The sequence below is a fragment of the Oryza sativa genome, chromosome 7, assembly GCF_034140825.1.
Source record: "Oryza sativa Japonica Group chromosome 7, ASM3414082v1".
NCBI lineage: Eukaryota > Viridiplantae > Streptophyta > Magnoliopsida > Poales > Poaceae > Oryza > Oryza sativa.
In genome coordinates this window covers 26,657,292-26,673,890 of record NC_089041.1, presented here as the reverse complement: position 1 = coordinate 26,673,890, position 16,599 = coordinate 26,657,292, and the positions used below count along the sequence as shown (strand labels likewise).

Below are 16,599 nucleotides of genomic sequence, written 5' to 3'. Positions count from 1 at the left end.
TTCCACGTAAGTAGGTCATAACTTTTTTTTTTGGAAAAGAATACAATGCTGGGATAGTAATTATTAGTTACCAAACATTTTAGTTACCGTTAATCATTAATAACCAGTTTTTCTTAATTTACAAACTTTTAGAAAACGGATACTCTAGCAGTCTATAGCTAAGTATATTATGTACCTTTTCTGGTATCCTTCCCTTTGAAGCACAACAAGTAAAGTGTGTTCCCTTTGAAGGTGACTGGTGGATAGCTCCACTATCATAAAATACTACTGGTAAGTGTGTTCTACTGTGCATTTGCACGAGGATAGTCAGACTCAGAGCATTCAAGCAACCAGAGGTCTGTGTGGTGGGAGCTGCAGCTTTCATATAATATAGTTTTTCATTTAGATTCTTAGAAGTTGTAGTTATAGAATTGAGAAAATAAACTAGAAGTTAGAAACTGAAAAATCTAGTTCTCCATATTCTCATAAACAGACTACCAACAAGTTATTTTTTTAAAATCTTAAGCTCACAAACAGATCCTCAGAAGAGAGTGAGCAGTTGCGGAAGACAACCAGAAGCAGCATCCTTTTCATTGGCCTTTGCGTGTAATTTGGGGCATGCCGCATGCATGCATTATTCCCTTTCTCACCTCCATAAATAGGCATGCAAAACTCCAGCTCTAGCTGCAGCAAATCAAAGCCAGCATTGACAGGCACTTAGCTAAGTACGTAGCTATATAGCTTCTCCTGCTTGTTCATAATAAGCAAATAATTAACAATGCAAGGCCGGATGGTGACATGGTCCATGGCGTCTGTGATCGTCGCCGCGGCCTGCATCTTCCTCAGCTGCTCTGCGAGCGTCGCCCATGGAAGGAGATTCGTCAGGAGTAGTAGCTACGACAAGCCGTGCAAGGAGATGAGGCTCTACCTCCACGACATCCTCTACGACTACAGCAACAGCACCTCCAACTCCACGTCGGCGGCGGCCACCAAGCCGACGGCGCTGGCCACCGCCGTGCCGTCGACCGGCGGCACCTTCTTCGGGCAGGTGGTGGTGTTCAACGACCCGATGACGGAGGGGAGGGCGCTGCCGCCGTCGCTGGAGGAGACGGCGGTGCGCGCGCAGGGGGTCTACCTCTACAACAGCAAGGAGGCGTTCAACGCGTGGTTCGCCTTCTCCATCGTGTTCAACTCCACGGGGCGCCGCGGCACGCTCAACCTCATGGGCGCCGACATCATCGCCGAGAAGACGAGGGACATCTCCGTCGTGGGCGGCACCGGCGACTTCTTCATGTCCCGCGGCGTCGCCACCCTCCGCACCGACGCCTTCGAGGGCTTCACCTACTTCCGGCTGCAGATGGACATCAAGCTCTACGAATGCTACGTCGTCTGATTACGTTGCTCTGAATTCTGATAGATGGTAATTAACATATAATACTGCTATACACGGTGTGATGCGTGATTTATTTCCATCGCGAAATATACTTGTTTGCTTGACGAGTTATATGCACCGATGAATGTGCAAAATGTATCCCAACTTTGTTTATTTTCATTCAATAAAGATGAAGTTTGCTCTATGAGTTCTTACGTTACACTTATTATAGCTTGTGTTACTGTTCCCATCGTCACTCACAATCACATATGCGATAATTGGAGAGCCGCTCGTCTTGGGCCGACAGGCCCATCTGTGAAGCACGGCGGACCGAAGCAGCCAGCAGCCCAGGCAGAGGAGCAAGCCCAGGTAAGGAGTAATGGGCAGAAGGCCCATCTGGCCCATTTAGGACCGAGGCTTTCTCTCGCCGGCGCCCGCGTCGCCGTGGAATTTTTTTCGTTTTTAGATTTTTTTTTAATATTTACAGAAATAATCTATCGACCAAAAAAATTACAGAAATAGCCCCTGCCGCCCTAATGGTGGGCGGCAAGCTGACGTGGCAGACGGTGGGTCGACCGCGTCGTCTGCCGCCGTCGGCCAAAATTGCGATTAGGCCATTGCCGCCCATACAGAGGGCGGCAAGGGGCTAATTGCAATTTTGGCCGCCCATAAAAAGCTTGCGGCCGTACTTTTTCATCTGGGTAGAGGGCGGTAAGGGACCCAGATGAAAAAAGTACGGCCAAAAGATTTTTCTATGTTATGTTAATAATAAATAAAGAAGTATTTATTGATAAAACTTGTTAATATTGTTATAAAAATGTATTGAAGTTGGTTGTTGCGCAATTTCATATGTTAAGTGAGGTATTATTTTGTACCTTATTCGACGTATTAGTACTCGGATAATTTATATAGGCCTATCGCAGTCTGGGTCGTAGAAACATTATATGGACTTAAACAAGGAGAATTATGTAACATGAAGAAATAGTAGTACAATTTGAACATGATACAACTATTTGCATTGCGGTTACATAGATGATATTAGATTCGAACTAGGAGGGAGGTAGTGCAATAGTTGAACACAACGACGATGTAGTAATGGGACAAGGAAGCATGACAGTAGAAATTTCAATATGCTAAGTTGTCCGATAATAGCTAACCCCTACGTGAGGATCCTTCTCCTCTCTCAAACCGCGCTTTAGTAACCCTGTATTGCTCTGGTAGTTCAAGCTGCACAACACGGCTAGGTGGAGTTAGAACCCTTCTGGTGTCTATCCATTCTCTGTATTGACATCTCCTTGGTGGTTCCTAGGAGGAAAGAATAGATGTAAAGCAAGCAAAGTTAGTAAATGTTGTGAGAAAATAAGGATTCATGTAATCAAAATATTCTTACCATGAAATCGTCGTCAAGAATATTTGGATAAACAAAGAACTTTCGACCCAATGTTGTAGGATTTATGGAACGAAGAACCTGACAACGATCACCACACCTGCCGTAGTTAGCACCCGCCAGTCGCTCTGTTGTTCACGACATTGTCGTTCATAAGCCGCTTTTCTCTGTAAGTATTGCTCAGTACTTTCGGATGCGAAATACCAGCGACCTTCTTGTAAACAAGTGGTTAGGTCGAGAATGGGATTTTCTGTATCGACCCACTCGATGTATGCGCAAGCCGTAGTACGGGTCTGCCGAATAGAGTAGTGTTACGAAGAATAAAGCGATTGCCCATACGGAATGAATAAGCATATGCAGATAATAAAATACCTCACGGTCATAGTTAGGGCACCTAAAAAAGCGCCTTCCTCGAATATCAGGATTCCTCGAAGCCATTAGTTGGCATCGATCACCGCATAGGCAGAGAGGACGCTGGCACCAAGGTGGTAGTAGGTATACACAAGGATCGCTACGCCAGTTTGGATCCTCAACACCCCGGCGTCTAGCCATTGACGAAAGCCGGTCGGATTTGTAATGAAGCAAGTGGGGAAGAGAGTACTGAATGTGACTGAGTTCTGAAAGATTGTGAGGCCTCACTCGTTAAGGCGACTTATATAGGCGCAAAAAATCCAGTGATACCCCTGACATGTGAAAGTGGTGGGGTATGGTGGGTACGCCTGATTGGCGCCGAAAGATACATGCATGATCGGCGCCGAAAGTTACATTGGTCGTATGCGCCAAATGGCGGGCAAATACTCGTATCACACACGAATAAAGGAGGCTGCATCGGTGCGGCAGAAAGTAGTCGTGCATGCGCCGAAAGGTATCGTGCATGCGCCGAAAGGTATCGTGCACATATAACAACAACGTAGTCATTACACAAGCATACAGTACTGGAAAGTGAAGCAAGTAAACAAAGAGAAGACTGCTCTACTGGCCCTGCCCCGCGCCGCGACCACGCTTGGTCCTCCGGGCCTGTGCTCGCACGTGGTCCTGGGAGTAGGTGAAACGATCCGGTGGCACAGCACGGGTAGCACGAGTGTCCCGCGGAGGAGTGGCCTGCGCCTGGTCCTGCGTCTGCACCGGCGGTGCGCCTCCCAGCTGTGAGGGGCCGATGACGTCCTCTGTCGAGCCTGAAGCGAAGTCGAAGTCAGTGATGTCGAAGAGCACGGTGGAAGGCAGCAAGCGGTCCGACGAGGTCCCAGCATGGTCCAGTGGTGGACCCTGACTCGACGTGCCGGCTGCCTGTGACGCTGACCCTGCAGCCTGGGAGAAGTGGGCGGCCTGCGTCATAGCGAACTGGGCGAAACCTACACATCGACAACGGGACCCTTGTAAGCTAAGACATAAAATGTATGTAAATTGATTGTGGAAGTAATGTTGTTTTTTTAAGTACCTGTGGGGGGCACAACAGAAGGCCTAGCCGAGGAAGGCGGGGTGCTGAACGGTGCACGAAACCCTGAAGCAATCGGCAAGTGAAACGGCTCACTTATATGTGCGAGGCATGTACAGAAATAGTAATAAAAATACTTACCTCCGTGCGGAGGGGGAGTCGGCCTAGGAACGTGCGCAGCTGGACGGGGACCAGTCGGTACGGGTGGCCGCTGTACAGCTGCGTCTGCCCGAGCAACGTCGTCTGCACGACAGGTGAGCACTCGGAGAATCGAGCGCATCGACTCCACCATCCGCGTGTACGTTGTCAGGTGCTCCTCTACGGGTACCGGAATCCCCGCGCCTAAACGTTGGATCGTCGTTGAACCATCAACGACGACCCGGTTGATGTCGTCGACCTGCATGGTTAATTTGTTCGTAAATATTCGTAAAATTTGACGAAGAGAAAGACATGAAAACATAAAGGAATGGTGCGATGCAGGGTACTCACAACACGAGCGAAGTCCTGGTCGCGGTGCCTGGCGTAGAGGTCTCTAGTGCTCGCAACGTGGGGCTGCTGCTCCAAGGGAGCGAAGGTGACCCTAGTACGGGTGCGTGGCTGGTACCAGCGTAGGTAGGCCTGGTACGACTCCTCAGTGTGTGGCTCTCCCTCGTGTTAGAACAATTCAAAAAATAGTAATGTAAAACAAAAGATAACTTGCAAAATTATGAAATAGTAATAAAATCATGAGATTAATTATGTACAACAAGAGTACAGGCTATTTAAATATAGCAAACGTTACTAATGGTACATAACGATGACGTGCAATTTAACATATATGTAGAGTTCAATAATATAACATAACATTACGTGTCGAAGTCCGACATACATCAGCATACCTAAAGACATTAGGCGCCTTAGTCCGACGTTACATCACAAGACCTAAAGACATGACATGCCGAAGTCTGACATTACACGACGAAACATAAACACATCGATAAGTTCGAAACGAATTACAAGCAAATCCACATGCCGACATAGAACATAAGAACTACACCACGTAGCCAGACGTGGCACGACGACGCCTAGGACGTGGTCGAGTGGAGGTAGTGCCTTCACCCGTAGGGCGAGCTCCATCTGCTGCTGATCCTGATAGTCCTGCCTCCGCCACACTTGGTTTCTCCTTGTCTTTAGGACAATGCTTGTAGGTGTGCCCATGTTCATCGCATTTGCTGCAACGCTTCACCCTGCCAGCCTCCAACTCGTCCATATCGTTGCGGATGCGACGAGTCCTCCTCCTTCCAGCCTTGCCTCGGAGCTTCGATGGGTCAGGAATATTGAGTACTTCATCGTTAGTCTCTGTGAACTCCCTAGCTATGCCGAACCCATAAATCTCGCCGCTCCATGTATGATATATTGCTTGCTTACTGAAGTACTGTGACACATATACTGCATCTGGTATGCCACACTCCGCTGCGGCAGCAATGACATGGGTGCATGGCCTGTGGAGCAGCTTCGGCTTTGCACAAGAGCAATGACATGTGCCGTCGGCTTTGAGAACACACTCCTGCTTCACTCTCTTGCGGTATATACCCCTGCCTGCCTTATCTTGACATAGTATCTCAAACCTGTGCTGTTGGGTACCTTGCACTAGAGCTCGATGTTTCATGGCCTTTTTACGCAACTCCTTTAGCTTTTTCTGCATGAAAGCTCCAAACAAAATGCTGTTGTTCGGCATAGAGGGAAGAACTGCCTGGAACCGATCCCTAAAATACCTGCATGTCCCATATAAAATGAACTCTACTATGCCAACTAGTGGCAGTCCACGGACACCGCGCATCACCCAGTTGTAAACTTCTGCCAAATTTGTTGTCATTATTCCATATCTAGCACCACCTGTGTCATACGCCTTGGCCCATTTCTCTTTTGGTTCATGCAGAATCCACTGAGAAAATTTCCGAATCTCCAATCCAGTTCTTCTAACCAATGTTGGACTATCCGTTGGGAGAGGTCCAAGAGCTTGAGGAGGGTCAGCAACGGCGGTCGATGGAGCCGCTGCACGCTGATCACTGCATTTGGCTGTCAACTCATCTAATCTCTTCCAAAGCTCATTGAATTTTTTCTCCTGGTTCTGATTGCACAGCCTCTTGAACATGTTCATGAGCTCCTTGTTCTTGAATTGCTTGAAGAAATTAGCTCCCATATGACGCATGCACCACCTACTCTGTACATCTTCCCAAACACCGGGGTATCCTCGTTCCATACTCCCAAACTGCAACTCTTCTATCGCTCGCAGAATGCTAGCGTGCCTATCATGTATCAGGCACACATTTGGCCTCATACCAACAACTTTTGTTTTAACCAATTTCAGGAACCAGTACCAGCTGTCGGTATTCTCACTCTCAACAAAAGCAAATGCCAAGGGCAATACCTGATTGTTCCCATCTACCCCTATTGCTGTTAGTATCTGGCCCCGATACTTTCCTGTCAAGAATGTCCCATCAATGCAGAGAACAGGACGACAGTTCACGAATGCCATCTTGCATGCATGTAGAGCTAAGAACGCCCTTTGCAGCACACTCTTGCTAGGATGTTCAATTGAGGGGAATTTCTTCAATTCGTAAGAGCTCCCAGGGTTTCTTTCCTCGATAACACCAAGCAGGCGTGGCAAATTGTCATACGAGGCTTCGTAAGTTCCAAATCTCATCTCTATTATTTTCTGTTTGGCCCTCCAGGCCTTGGCATAGCTAATAGTATACTTGTATGTCTCTTCGATGTGTCGGATTATTGACCTTGGTTCATATGTGAGATTATCGATGACATGCGCATACATCTCAGATGCAACAAATGCACAAGTAATGTTCCTGTGGTATTTCTGAACACCAGGTAGAAAACATGTATGCTTGGTAACGACTGACACTGTCCAATAATCCTTCCATTTCCCCTTATACGCGTGCACTCTCCAGGGACAACCATCTTTTTCCTTAATACACCGAACTTCATATTGCGACCGGTTCGACTTGGCAACCCTAAACTCTCTATGAAGTGACACTGCAAAATGTTTTACCGCCTCCTTCATATCTTCTGCTCTACTATAAATCGCTCCCTGAATAACCTCATTTTCTTTGTACTCCCATCTCACACTATCCTCTTCAGAGACGATCAGCCCAGAAAAATCCTCACTAGCCCATTCTGCTGGATTAATATCCGTCTCATCATCTGACGAATCACCTTCCTCTACACGCTCGTTGTCAGAATCCTCCCTCTCCATTTCATCCACAATGGCACCGACAGTCTCCCCCTCGTCAGCCACTCTACCTGGTTGAATGCCTACTGGAGCTACTATGCCCCCGTCCTCTCGTGCGTTGACCTCCTCCACAGAAGTCTCGTTTACTTCAGCACTTGGTCCCTCGCCATCATCCATGTTCATCTGCACACCTGGATCCTTCGGGTGAACAAACGGAACCAAAGCTAGAGGCCACCCGCGTTGCAATGCATTTTCCAAATACCATCTCCACACTCGAGAGTTTTGAACTGGCATTAGTTCCCAATAAAAACCCTCAGTTGCCCGACTTACTATAACATTGATTGTTATGTCACTTGTCTGTGGATCAACTCTCAAGCCCCTCATTAACCATCTTTTTATAGAAGGTACACTCCTCTCAGCCGGTCTATCAATTCCCCTTTCTGATACAATAAAATCTGACAGATCTACCCCAGTTGGCCCGTAACGGACGTTTCCTGGTCCATGGTAAACTTGGAATATTTGTTTGTTCGACATATCTGTCAACGAAATAACTAGATCATATTACTCTTTCATGCAATAAACATCTACAACGTAATATCTTGTGTAAGCCAATGCAACGGTAATGTATTGATTCCAAACTAGCAGATCTATGTAGTTACCGATATCTACAATACGCACTTCTAGATTAGTACAACTAAAACCCTAAAAATATAATGCATTTATTCAAACAAATTTTTAAAGAATACACACTATTTAACTCAATAGTCATATATAGGATCTATGAATATTACCTGAAATCGGCGTTTGAATCCGGCAGGGCTTCGCCCCTTCTTCTCTTCTCCTCCCCTCTCTTCTTTTTTTTTTCACTGGAATTGAGGAGAGAAGAATGAGGGCTGGGGGCTGGGCAGCAGGCCTTTTATAGGCAGTGAGGCCTGCCGCCTGGCCAGAGGGCGGCAAGGGGCCGCCTGCAAAATAGCCGGCCCCGTCTGGCTTTTTTGCATTCGGGCCCCTTGCCGGGTTTTCCTGCAAAAAAACCCTCCCTCCGTCATCGCCCGTTCCTCCCCCGTTTGCCACGTCAGCTTGCTGCCCCAGAGGTGGGCGGCAGGGTCTATTTTTGTAATTTTTTTGGCCGATAGATTATTTCTGTAAATATTAAAAAAAAATCTAAAACCGAAAAAAATTCCGTCGCCGTGTGACCGGACAAGAGCCTGACCCGATCGACGATGGAGGCAACAGATGAAAAACTTGTAGGAACATTATCAAGTTTTATAATAGTAGATTGCATAAAATAAAATCTATCTATATATTTGCGTTAAAACAATATTTTCATGGTATTATAATGCTCTCAGTTTTTTTAGAAAAAAAATCTTCTGCAATAATTAATTCCTCCATCTCAAAAGGCATGTAGTTTTAGCATAAAGATATTATAAGCAAGAGGTTAAAGGAATACTATGACATTCGTTAATACAGATAAAAAACAAGGACAGAGTATAGCTAAAAATGATGAAGCCGTATAAAAGAGGTTTAATTTAGTGGACCAAACTAAAACTACACTCCTTTAGAGATAAATTCTTAAAAACTACTCTCCTTTAGAGATAATTTTTTAGAGTAAAACTACGCCCTTTTAGGGACAGAGGAATTAGATATTGATGGTCAATATTGTATTTTAAAGACCACATAGATATATGTTACTCTTGACATGAGAAAATAATGCAAAATGCAAGACATTTCTTAATAACGTTAGTACATCTATATCCTGGTTTACGTATTAAGGATGTTTGCTATGATAATGATTTATATCGTCCAAATTAAGGTTGAACACAAACAACATAAGGCAGATATCCACAAAGGCTGCAAATGGCATTATACATAGTGGACACATACGCACTAAATTGCTTATAATATGGACTACAGTCTAGGCGAGCAAATTTACTTGCTAGCCAGCTACTCTCTCCGTTTCAGGTTATAAGATGTTTTAACTTTAGTAAAAAATCAACTGCTTCAAGTTTAACTAATTTATAAACAAATATAGTAATATTTATATTACCAGATTAGTTTTATTAAATTAAAAATTAAATGTATTTTTTAAATTTATCTTGAATAAAAAATATTATTAGTTTTTCTATAAATTTAATTAAATTTGAAGTAGTTTAATTTTGATCAAAGTTAAAACATCTCATAACCAAGCCCGGCCGTGGAAGGGCAACCATCGTGGCCTACCTGACGATCACTGTGCTCTGCTACTTCGCCACCGCGCTCGTGGGCTACAAACATCTTGACAACGAGTGCTCGCGTCGACGCCACCCGACTAGCAGCATGCCTCGCCCTGAATTTTTCTTATTTCCTTAATACACGTGTGCACACAGATACGTACACTACAAGCATACACCTCCGAGAGTGCCTTTCTTTAGTACTAGCTGAGTGCCCCTACTTTGCACCGGATACAAAAAAATACAATTTTCTTTTTATGAAATGTGTTTTTTTCCTATAGCGCATAATCATTTTATATGTCGTAACTTTTTTTAATTCTAAGAAGTTTAAGGGGGGTAAATTTTGTAAATTTTTAATGGGAGTAGGTGGAGTGACAGATTTAATACCATCACCAATACCTTGTTTTAATTAGAAAAGCATATACATACTCAAAGTAGTAAGAAACTTTGCTACAGTAATTTTCTTGGAATCACATGTATCTTAAAAGCATCTTCAATAGTCTTTCCATCTTACTCTCCAAGCAAAATTTTGGTAAACTTGGGCAAGAGAACGCCCTCCAACAAACTTGTCATCCAACTTACCAAGCCAAGTGGCTGGTCAGATTTCTCACTTGGCTGACCAAATCTAGCAAATTGGAACCACTTGTAGCATGGATCCCACCACCCTACCTTCTCTCTCCCCTCCCTAATCCCTCTCATGTCGTGCCTCTACCTCCTCACCGTGCAAGTACATGTTGTCACTGGACATTGTGCCTCCGCCTTCCCCACCGCGCAAGGGCATGTCGTCACCGGCTGTCACGCCTATGCCTCTCCACCGCGCAAGCCCACCACGTTCGCTCGTCGTCGTGCCACCCCTCCTCTCTGCATCGCCGTCCCCACCTTCCCGATGTGGTTGTCCCTAGTCCCTACCACCACCTCCACCCCATTAGGGTGCTGGTGCTGCCACCACCTGAGTGCAGCTCCTACCACCATCCACTTCTTCCCCTCTCTCCACCCTGCTATCGCGGCCGCTTCCCCTTTCGCCGCCACTATTGCCGCCAGTTGGTGGTGGAGAACTGGAGGATGGATGATTGGAGGTAGTAGTTGGAGGAAGGTGTAGAGGAGGAAGGAGTGAGAGACTGACATATGGGTTCCTGTGTAAATGGCTTGAGCAATGGGTCTGGCTTACCAAATTAGTTGGAGAACTGGCTATACTGATGCTTGTAGAGCCTGGCTTAAATAGGTTGGTGGAGTTGCTCTAACAGATGGAGTCCGATGCCTATATCCACCACATTGTTTAATTATGGGCATAGCTACATTGAAGATATAATGTAGTTGTGGCTAGCTAGGTTAACAAAATTGATCAGTCTTAGTCGGTTTTCATAGGCACTGATCAAAACTCATCAGTTTTTAGCAAACCAAAACGAAAATGTAAAACCTTCTTGGAGCCCTTGTGGATGGATAGCTTCACCTACCAAGGTTGATGCTCACATAATAACTAATCTCAATAAATATGCCACTAAATATGATTTTAATACAGGATGTATAAACATGGTATGGTGGATTCTTAAGATGGACATTGCAACCTAAAGGAAATGGAAGCTTAGCCGAGCTTTACTCCAATAGTCTGTCAGCAGCCCTGTTCAGATTGACACACCTTGACCGAACCACAGTGAGCTGAAGTTATAGAATTGAGAAAATAAACTACTTCCTCTATTTCACAATGTAAGTTATTTTAGTATTTTTCATATTTATATTGTTGTTAATGAATCTAGATAGATATGTATGTCTAGATTCATTAACATCAATATTAATGTGGAAAATATTAGAATGACTTATATTGTGAAACGGAGGGAGTAGAAGTCAGAAGCTGAAAAATCTAGCTTCTCCATATTCTCATAAACTGACTACCAGCTAGTTGTTTTTTAGAATTTTAAACTCCACAAACAAACTCGAAGACTGAGTGAACAGTGGCAGAGGACTGAGTAACAGTCGCTGCATCCTTTTCATTGGCCTTTGCGTGTAATTTGGGGCATCTCGCATGCATGCATTATTCCCTTTCTCATGGGAGTGGATTTTGATCCCTCGAGGGGATGTTCCCTTATTGTTTGCATGTCACTCAAATAGTTATGAAAAAATTTGAGAAGATATATTAATATGTGATATATCACTCCACAAACATGCAAGTTTAAATTCAATTTCTACGTCTCGCAACAAAAAAACAAATTTGACTATAAATATACGTTAACTAGCTGTAGTTTAATTTATCACGCTATTGTTGACCGCATAGATATATGTTACTCTTGACATGATGAGAAAGTAATGCAAAATGCAAGACATTTCTTAATAACGTTAGTACATCTATCCTGGTTTATGTATTAAGGATGTTTGTTATGATAATGATTTATATCGTCCAAATTAAGGTTGAACACAAACAACATAAGGCAGATATCCACAAGGCTGCAAATGGCATTATACATAGTGGACACATACGCACTAAATTGCTCATAATATAGCCTACAGTCTAGGCGAGCAACTTTGCTAGCTCTATGATCCACAAATTCAACTAAACAGAATGAACCTACCTAACAAACAAGCCTGGTCTGGCCTGATCTTCATGAATACAGGCAGAAAAAGTTCTTCAGATGTAAACGCCACAGTTCAGCAGCATCCTTGATTTCCTTCGCGAAATTCTCAACTGCATGCCCATTCATCCTCATGACTTCCTGTCAAGATGCTACTGCAATGCTGAGCACCCAGAGGTCCAAAATTCACCTATCAGTTTTTGGTGCAAACATTTTCTTGGGTCAATATCTATTCTTTATTAGTGGAATGAGGCAGAGCTTCTGCCTTGTTTAAAAATAAATTCGCCCATTATGTCACTGAGATTGGACCAGAAGCTCAGTTACGGTTCCTTGGCAACCAGATTAGCAGTCTTCAGGACTTCATCAATAGCCTTATTGATTATGCTATCTCTGGCCTGCAGTATGCACCAGAATATGAAATCATCATGAGATGCTTCAAGAAACAATGAAAGAATTGTAGAACAAGAAATCAAAAGCCGACCTTTACTCCAATGGCCAGTGCTGTTCTGACATTCACCACTTGACCTAACCTCAGTGAGCTTTCTTTGTTGTCCTTGAGGCACAACACAGGAACCTGCCTTGTAGATGCCAGGGTTGGTATGTGTTTTGTTAACCATTTAGGGTTGCAATCAGCAGCTACAAGGACAACCTACAATACCATGTTACAAGATGAGAAATATTTGTCAGCATTAACATTCTGCATGTAGACATTGTAGCTAAGGGCATGTGCAACACCTAATCACCCTTTTGTTGCTCTTGGCTGAACCTTAACCAGATATTAACTGAATCTCTCTTTTTTTATTGGCTAAACATATGACAGAAAATAGGGACAGTCCCACGAGCAACTCATGAATGCAGCGTGTTTCCATATGTAGACAATGTTTAGACTTAGCACTCTGCAGAAGACCAGAGTTTGATACATCACACGTGAATAATGAATTGATAGTTCTGAGATTGTAGTACGTAACCATGACTGAAATACGTTGAAAACTACATTCAGTAACATTTTACTGGCAAGCTGTAAAGCACTCGTTCTTTGAAGGGGGCAATGGACTCATGTCCTTTTCTGGACTAAAAGAGAGAAAAAAATGGTGTGTTATTATGCATCAAAGCATATTTGTGCTTTAATTAAAAAATAGTTTCCTTCGAACTAATAGATATATGCAAGCTAAACTCAAACTTCATAAGAAGGCTGTCAAACTCTAAAGACTAAGCAATAGCAAGAAAAGAAATCGACCTGAAGAAGCACCGGAGGAGCTCTACACAGAGCTTTGTCAGTTATTGCTTCAGTAGAAGAGTGACCAGAATGGGTGGCAGCAGTAGCAGCAGGCATTCGCTCAAGAACCCTTGTGACATCATTGACCCCAACGGCAAATTGTCGCTACATGGACAAAAGTCATACATGCAAATGAACATAAAAATCTTCTGAACATAGTCATTATAAGAGATCTACAGACAATAAGAGTCTGTGAAATTGAAGTTAGGATATGGAACTACCTTCATCCATATCTTTTCCGGCAACCCTTCCCTTGAAGCCTTTGCAACCTCCACGCTCCTAAACAGTACATTTCACCGGAATTAGAAGCAAGCAACACCCTAAAGAAAGGTCGAGGGAGAGACAATTTGCTACTGACTTAATAAGCTTCGATAATAGGTCATCAAGAGCGTCTCCTCCAATGTAATCCGAAGTTATTCTTCCCAGGAAGAAAACACATTGTGAATCAATCCCTTGAAATTATTCTTCTAAAAGTCACTCAAACAACTAGAATTACAACCAAGAATACAGTAGAGCAATGATTATATTTATTTATATATACCCTTGTTCAGCATCTTTCAACGGCGCCTTTATTGGCAATTGAGACTTGTTCTTCTTCTTGCTCATGGGCACCAAACAGAGAATCGCTATAACAACCAGTAAGAACACCTATAAACAGCAGGAGAATACAACCAAGCCATTATTTCCGCCTTCAGATTATAGCACACTAGATAATTTCAACGAACATCCGTACATTGAGCACCCATCTACTCAACCAGTTAGCGAGGAATCGATAGCCCAAATCTAAATCCAAACACTACTGATGCTCAATCATCGAGGCGCGCGAACCTGAACACTACTTAATCTGCAAAAATCGGACACTGCGGCCGGAGATTACCTCCTAGGTAGGAGCCGCCGCAGGGTTAACGTCTCCGCGCGCAGCCGCGGCGTCGAACTCGCCGTCTCCGGCGGCCGCTGGATTCCAGCACAGGGAAGGCGCGGCCGCCGACGGAGTGGGGCGAGCTCGCCAACTAGCCTAGGTTTTCCTCTCTTCAACGGCCCAAACCAATTGTTTCTCTGCAGGTGGGCCAGAGAGACAAGATAAATGGGCCGTTAAGCCCAATACTTAACCGGGCTGAGGCTCATAAGAGGGCCGTCGTTGGCCTGGGCCTTTTATTATGAACGGCCCATTTGGATGGTCCATCTTCGGCCTATCCATCTGGGCTTCTCTGATAACTAGCCACTTAATAGTGCGTTGCACAACTTTAGGTGCCCGTAATGCACAATCATACTTAATTTTGATTTTTTTTTTCTTTTACAAAATCATACAGCTTGATAAACTATTAGTTAGAACTATAGATTCAGCTCAAGCTATATTTGAACTGTAGCTCAAGCTACAAGGCATAAAATAGTCAAACCTAACGCAATACATAGTAGCAAACTAAACGGCAATCTAGTCCATATTTTGAAACCAACACAGATTGCTCAAAGATCATTTGACCTCGGAGTATCTCAAGAAGATAACATAATAAACATCCCAAAATAAAAATGCACAATTTTGTTATGAAGTGTAGTAAAAAAATCCAGAGTCATCACAATTAGTGTAGTTTGTCTGTTTGTGCATTGTTGCCACCCAAAAACCCTTTAGCCCAAAGCCAAAGAGGATTTCTCAACTCTTCTCTGTAGACCTGAGAAAGTAGATATGATTGACATTTACTAATTACATAGGCTAAATGCAAAGTCAGGAATTACAGTATTCAGGTGATTGGTGTACAACTAAAAAGGTGCCATCGATGTTGGCTTTTAAGATATATCAAGTAGAATCTAAATTTTGTTGTTAATTAACAGGTTAAGGTTAAGGTGCCATCAGGCCTCATGAACACACCAGAGAACCAATAACATAGTGACCATGAGCTGTTTGCTTGGTTTTTAGCTTCAAAACTCAGAAGGCAAAAATATTAAAGTGAACAGGTAATAATAGATTTTCTATCTGCTTAGCATTAAATTGTGTCCTAAACTCCTAATACATTGATGTCCTTGATTCACATATTTGCACAACAGATTGACGCAGGGCAAGAAACCAAGTGTCTTTTACTGTCATAGAAGGCACTTGTTAATGTCAAACCAAACCTTTAGATCATTGCTGATGATGCTAAAAAAAATCATTTGAGTTGGCTATCCGCCTTTAAGATTAATATTCCCTTGCTGAACAAAACACAACAACAATCCTTTTTTTTTAAGGGAAACATAATTGTACATGTGTTTTATAACATTGCTCTTTGTCAATCCATCCTATTACTGTTATTTTTTTGACCTTATATGTAGTTCCCGGCTATAGTGTGAGAAGGCAAAGATAGGAGGTGGTGGGATTTTCTGAGTTTGTGACTTACCAAAATATTTAGCTGTGATCCGATGCTTTTTTGAGCTGCGATTGGGATGGGGATGGGGATGAGAAAGTGAGTAGGAGGCGAGGAGGTGGCGGCAATGGGGGACTGTGTGAGGAAGATCGAGATGCCGGGTGCAGAGAGGAAGGGAAACGCCGCCGGGGGCGGAAAGGAGAAGGCGACGGCGTGGGACTCGGGGTGGATGGGAAGGCTGTTAACAGCGAAATTTGGTAAAGCCCAAAGTCATCATCGGCTTAGAGTTAATATCGGCTGGAATCAGCCGATTGGGGGAATCAGTCGATGGGAGTCGTCAAATTGCCACGATGTTGTGTTCTCGATGGAATCGGATCAATCAAAGGAAGCTTATCTAGAAGAGTCCGAGTTCAAGAAGGATGCGGCATGGCAGTTTATCTATTAATTAGGCATAGTTTGTTAGTTTCCTTTTATCTTTAGGAAAGTGTGTTTAATGTCCGATAAGGACTTTATTTCTTCCTTTTATCTTTAGGATAGTTTCTTTCTTGTCCGACAAGGACTTGTATCAACATATGGGTATAAATATGTACACCCGGGGTCTATGTAATCTATCAATCACGATCAATACAACTACTCTCGGCGCATCGCCACCCTCTTCCCTGAGGTTTTTACTTATCTTCCGGCGGAATTTGGGCACCTGACGCAGGGCTGCATCGGTTCAGTTCGATCTCCGGCGAAGGGGTAAGTCCTACGTTCCGTCGGGCCCTGGTGAATTTGTCATCTACGTCGGCATCGCTCAAGGCTGCATTAGTAT

At 43.8% G+C, this 16,599-nt stretch overlaps 2 protein-coding genes and 1 long non-coding RNA gene across 4 annotated transcripts; 1 reads left to right on the top strand and 2 right to left on the bottom strand.

The window, feature by feature from the left end:
• The first annotated feature begins 646 nt into the window (after positions 1–646).
• On the top strand, positions 647–1,556 carry LOC4344033 (dirigent protein 5). Its single transcript, XM_015790651.3, has one exon. The coding sequence runs from the start codon at positions 758–760 to the stop codon at positions 1,370–1,372; it is 615 nt and encodes a 204-aa protein (XP_015646137.1). The 5' UTR covers positions 647–757; the 3' UTR covers positions 1,373–1,556.
• Positions 1,557–4,023: 2,467 nt separating this feature from the next.
• LOC136357309 (uncharacterized) lies at positions 4,024–4,450 on the bottom strand. Its single transcript, XR_010742533.1, has 3 exons — positions 4,315–4,450; positions 4,177–4,239; positions 4,024–4,090 (listed from the first exon to the last, which is right to left on the bottom strand). It is a non-coding gene; the product is annotated as an uncharacterized lncRNA (long non-coding RNA).
• Positions 4,451–11,958: 7,508 nt separating this feature from the next.
• Positions 11,959–14,466, bottom strand: LOC4344032 (uncharacterized). 2 transcript variants are annotated; one of them, XM_015790654.3, is made up of 7 exons: positions 14,327–14,466; positions 13,991–14,097; positions 13,808–13,901; positions 13,671–13,728; positions 13,411–13,554; positions 12,655–12,822; positions 11,959–12,568 (listed from the first exon to the last, which is right to left on the bottom strand). In XM_015790654.3, exons 2-7 carry the CDS (start codon positions 14,001–14,003, stop codon positions 12,494–12,496), a joined length of 552 nt encoding a protein of 183 aa, XP_015646140.1. In that variant the 5' UTR covers positions 14,004–14,097; positions 14,327–14,466; the 3' UTR covers positions 11,959–12,493. The 2 variants fall into 2 exon arrangements, with proteins under 2 accessions (XP_015646140.1, XP_015646139.1); XM_015790653.3 differs by having other exon boundaries at positions 13,808–13,867.
• Positions 14,467–16,599: the final 2,133 nt, after the last annotated feature.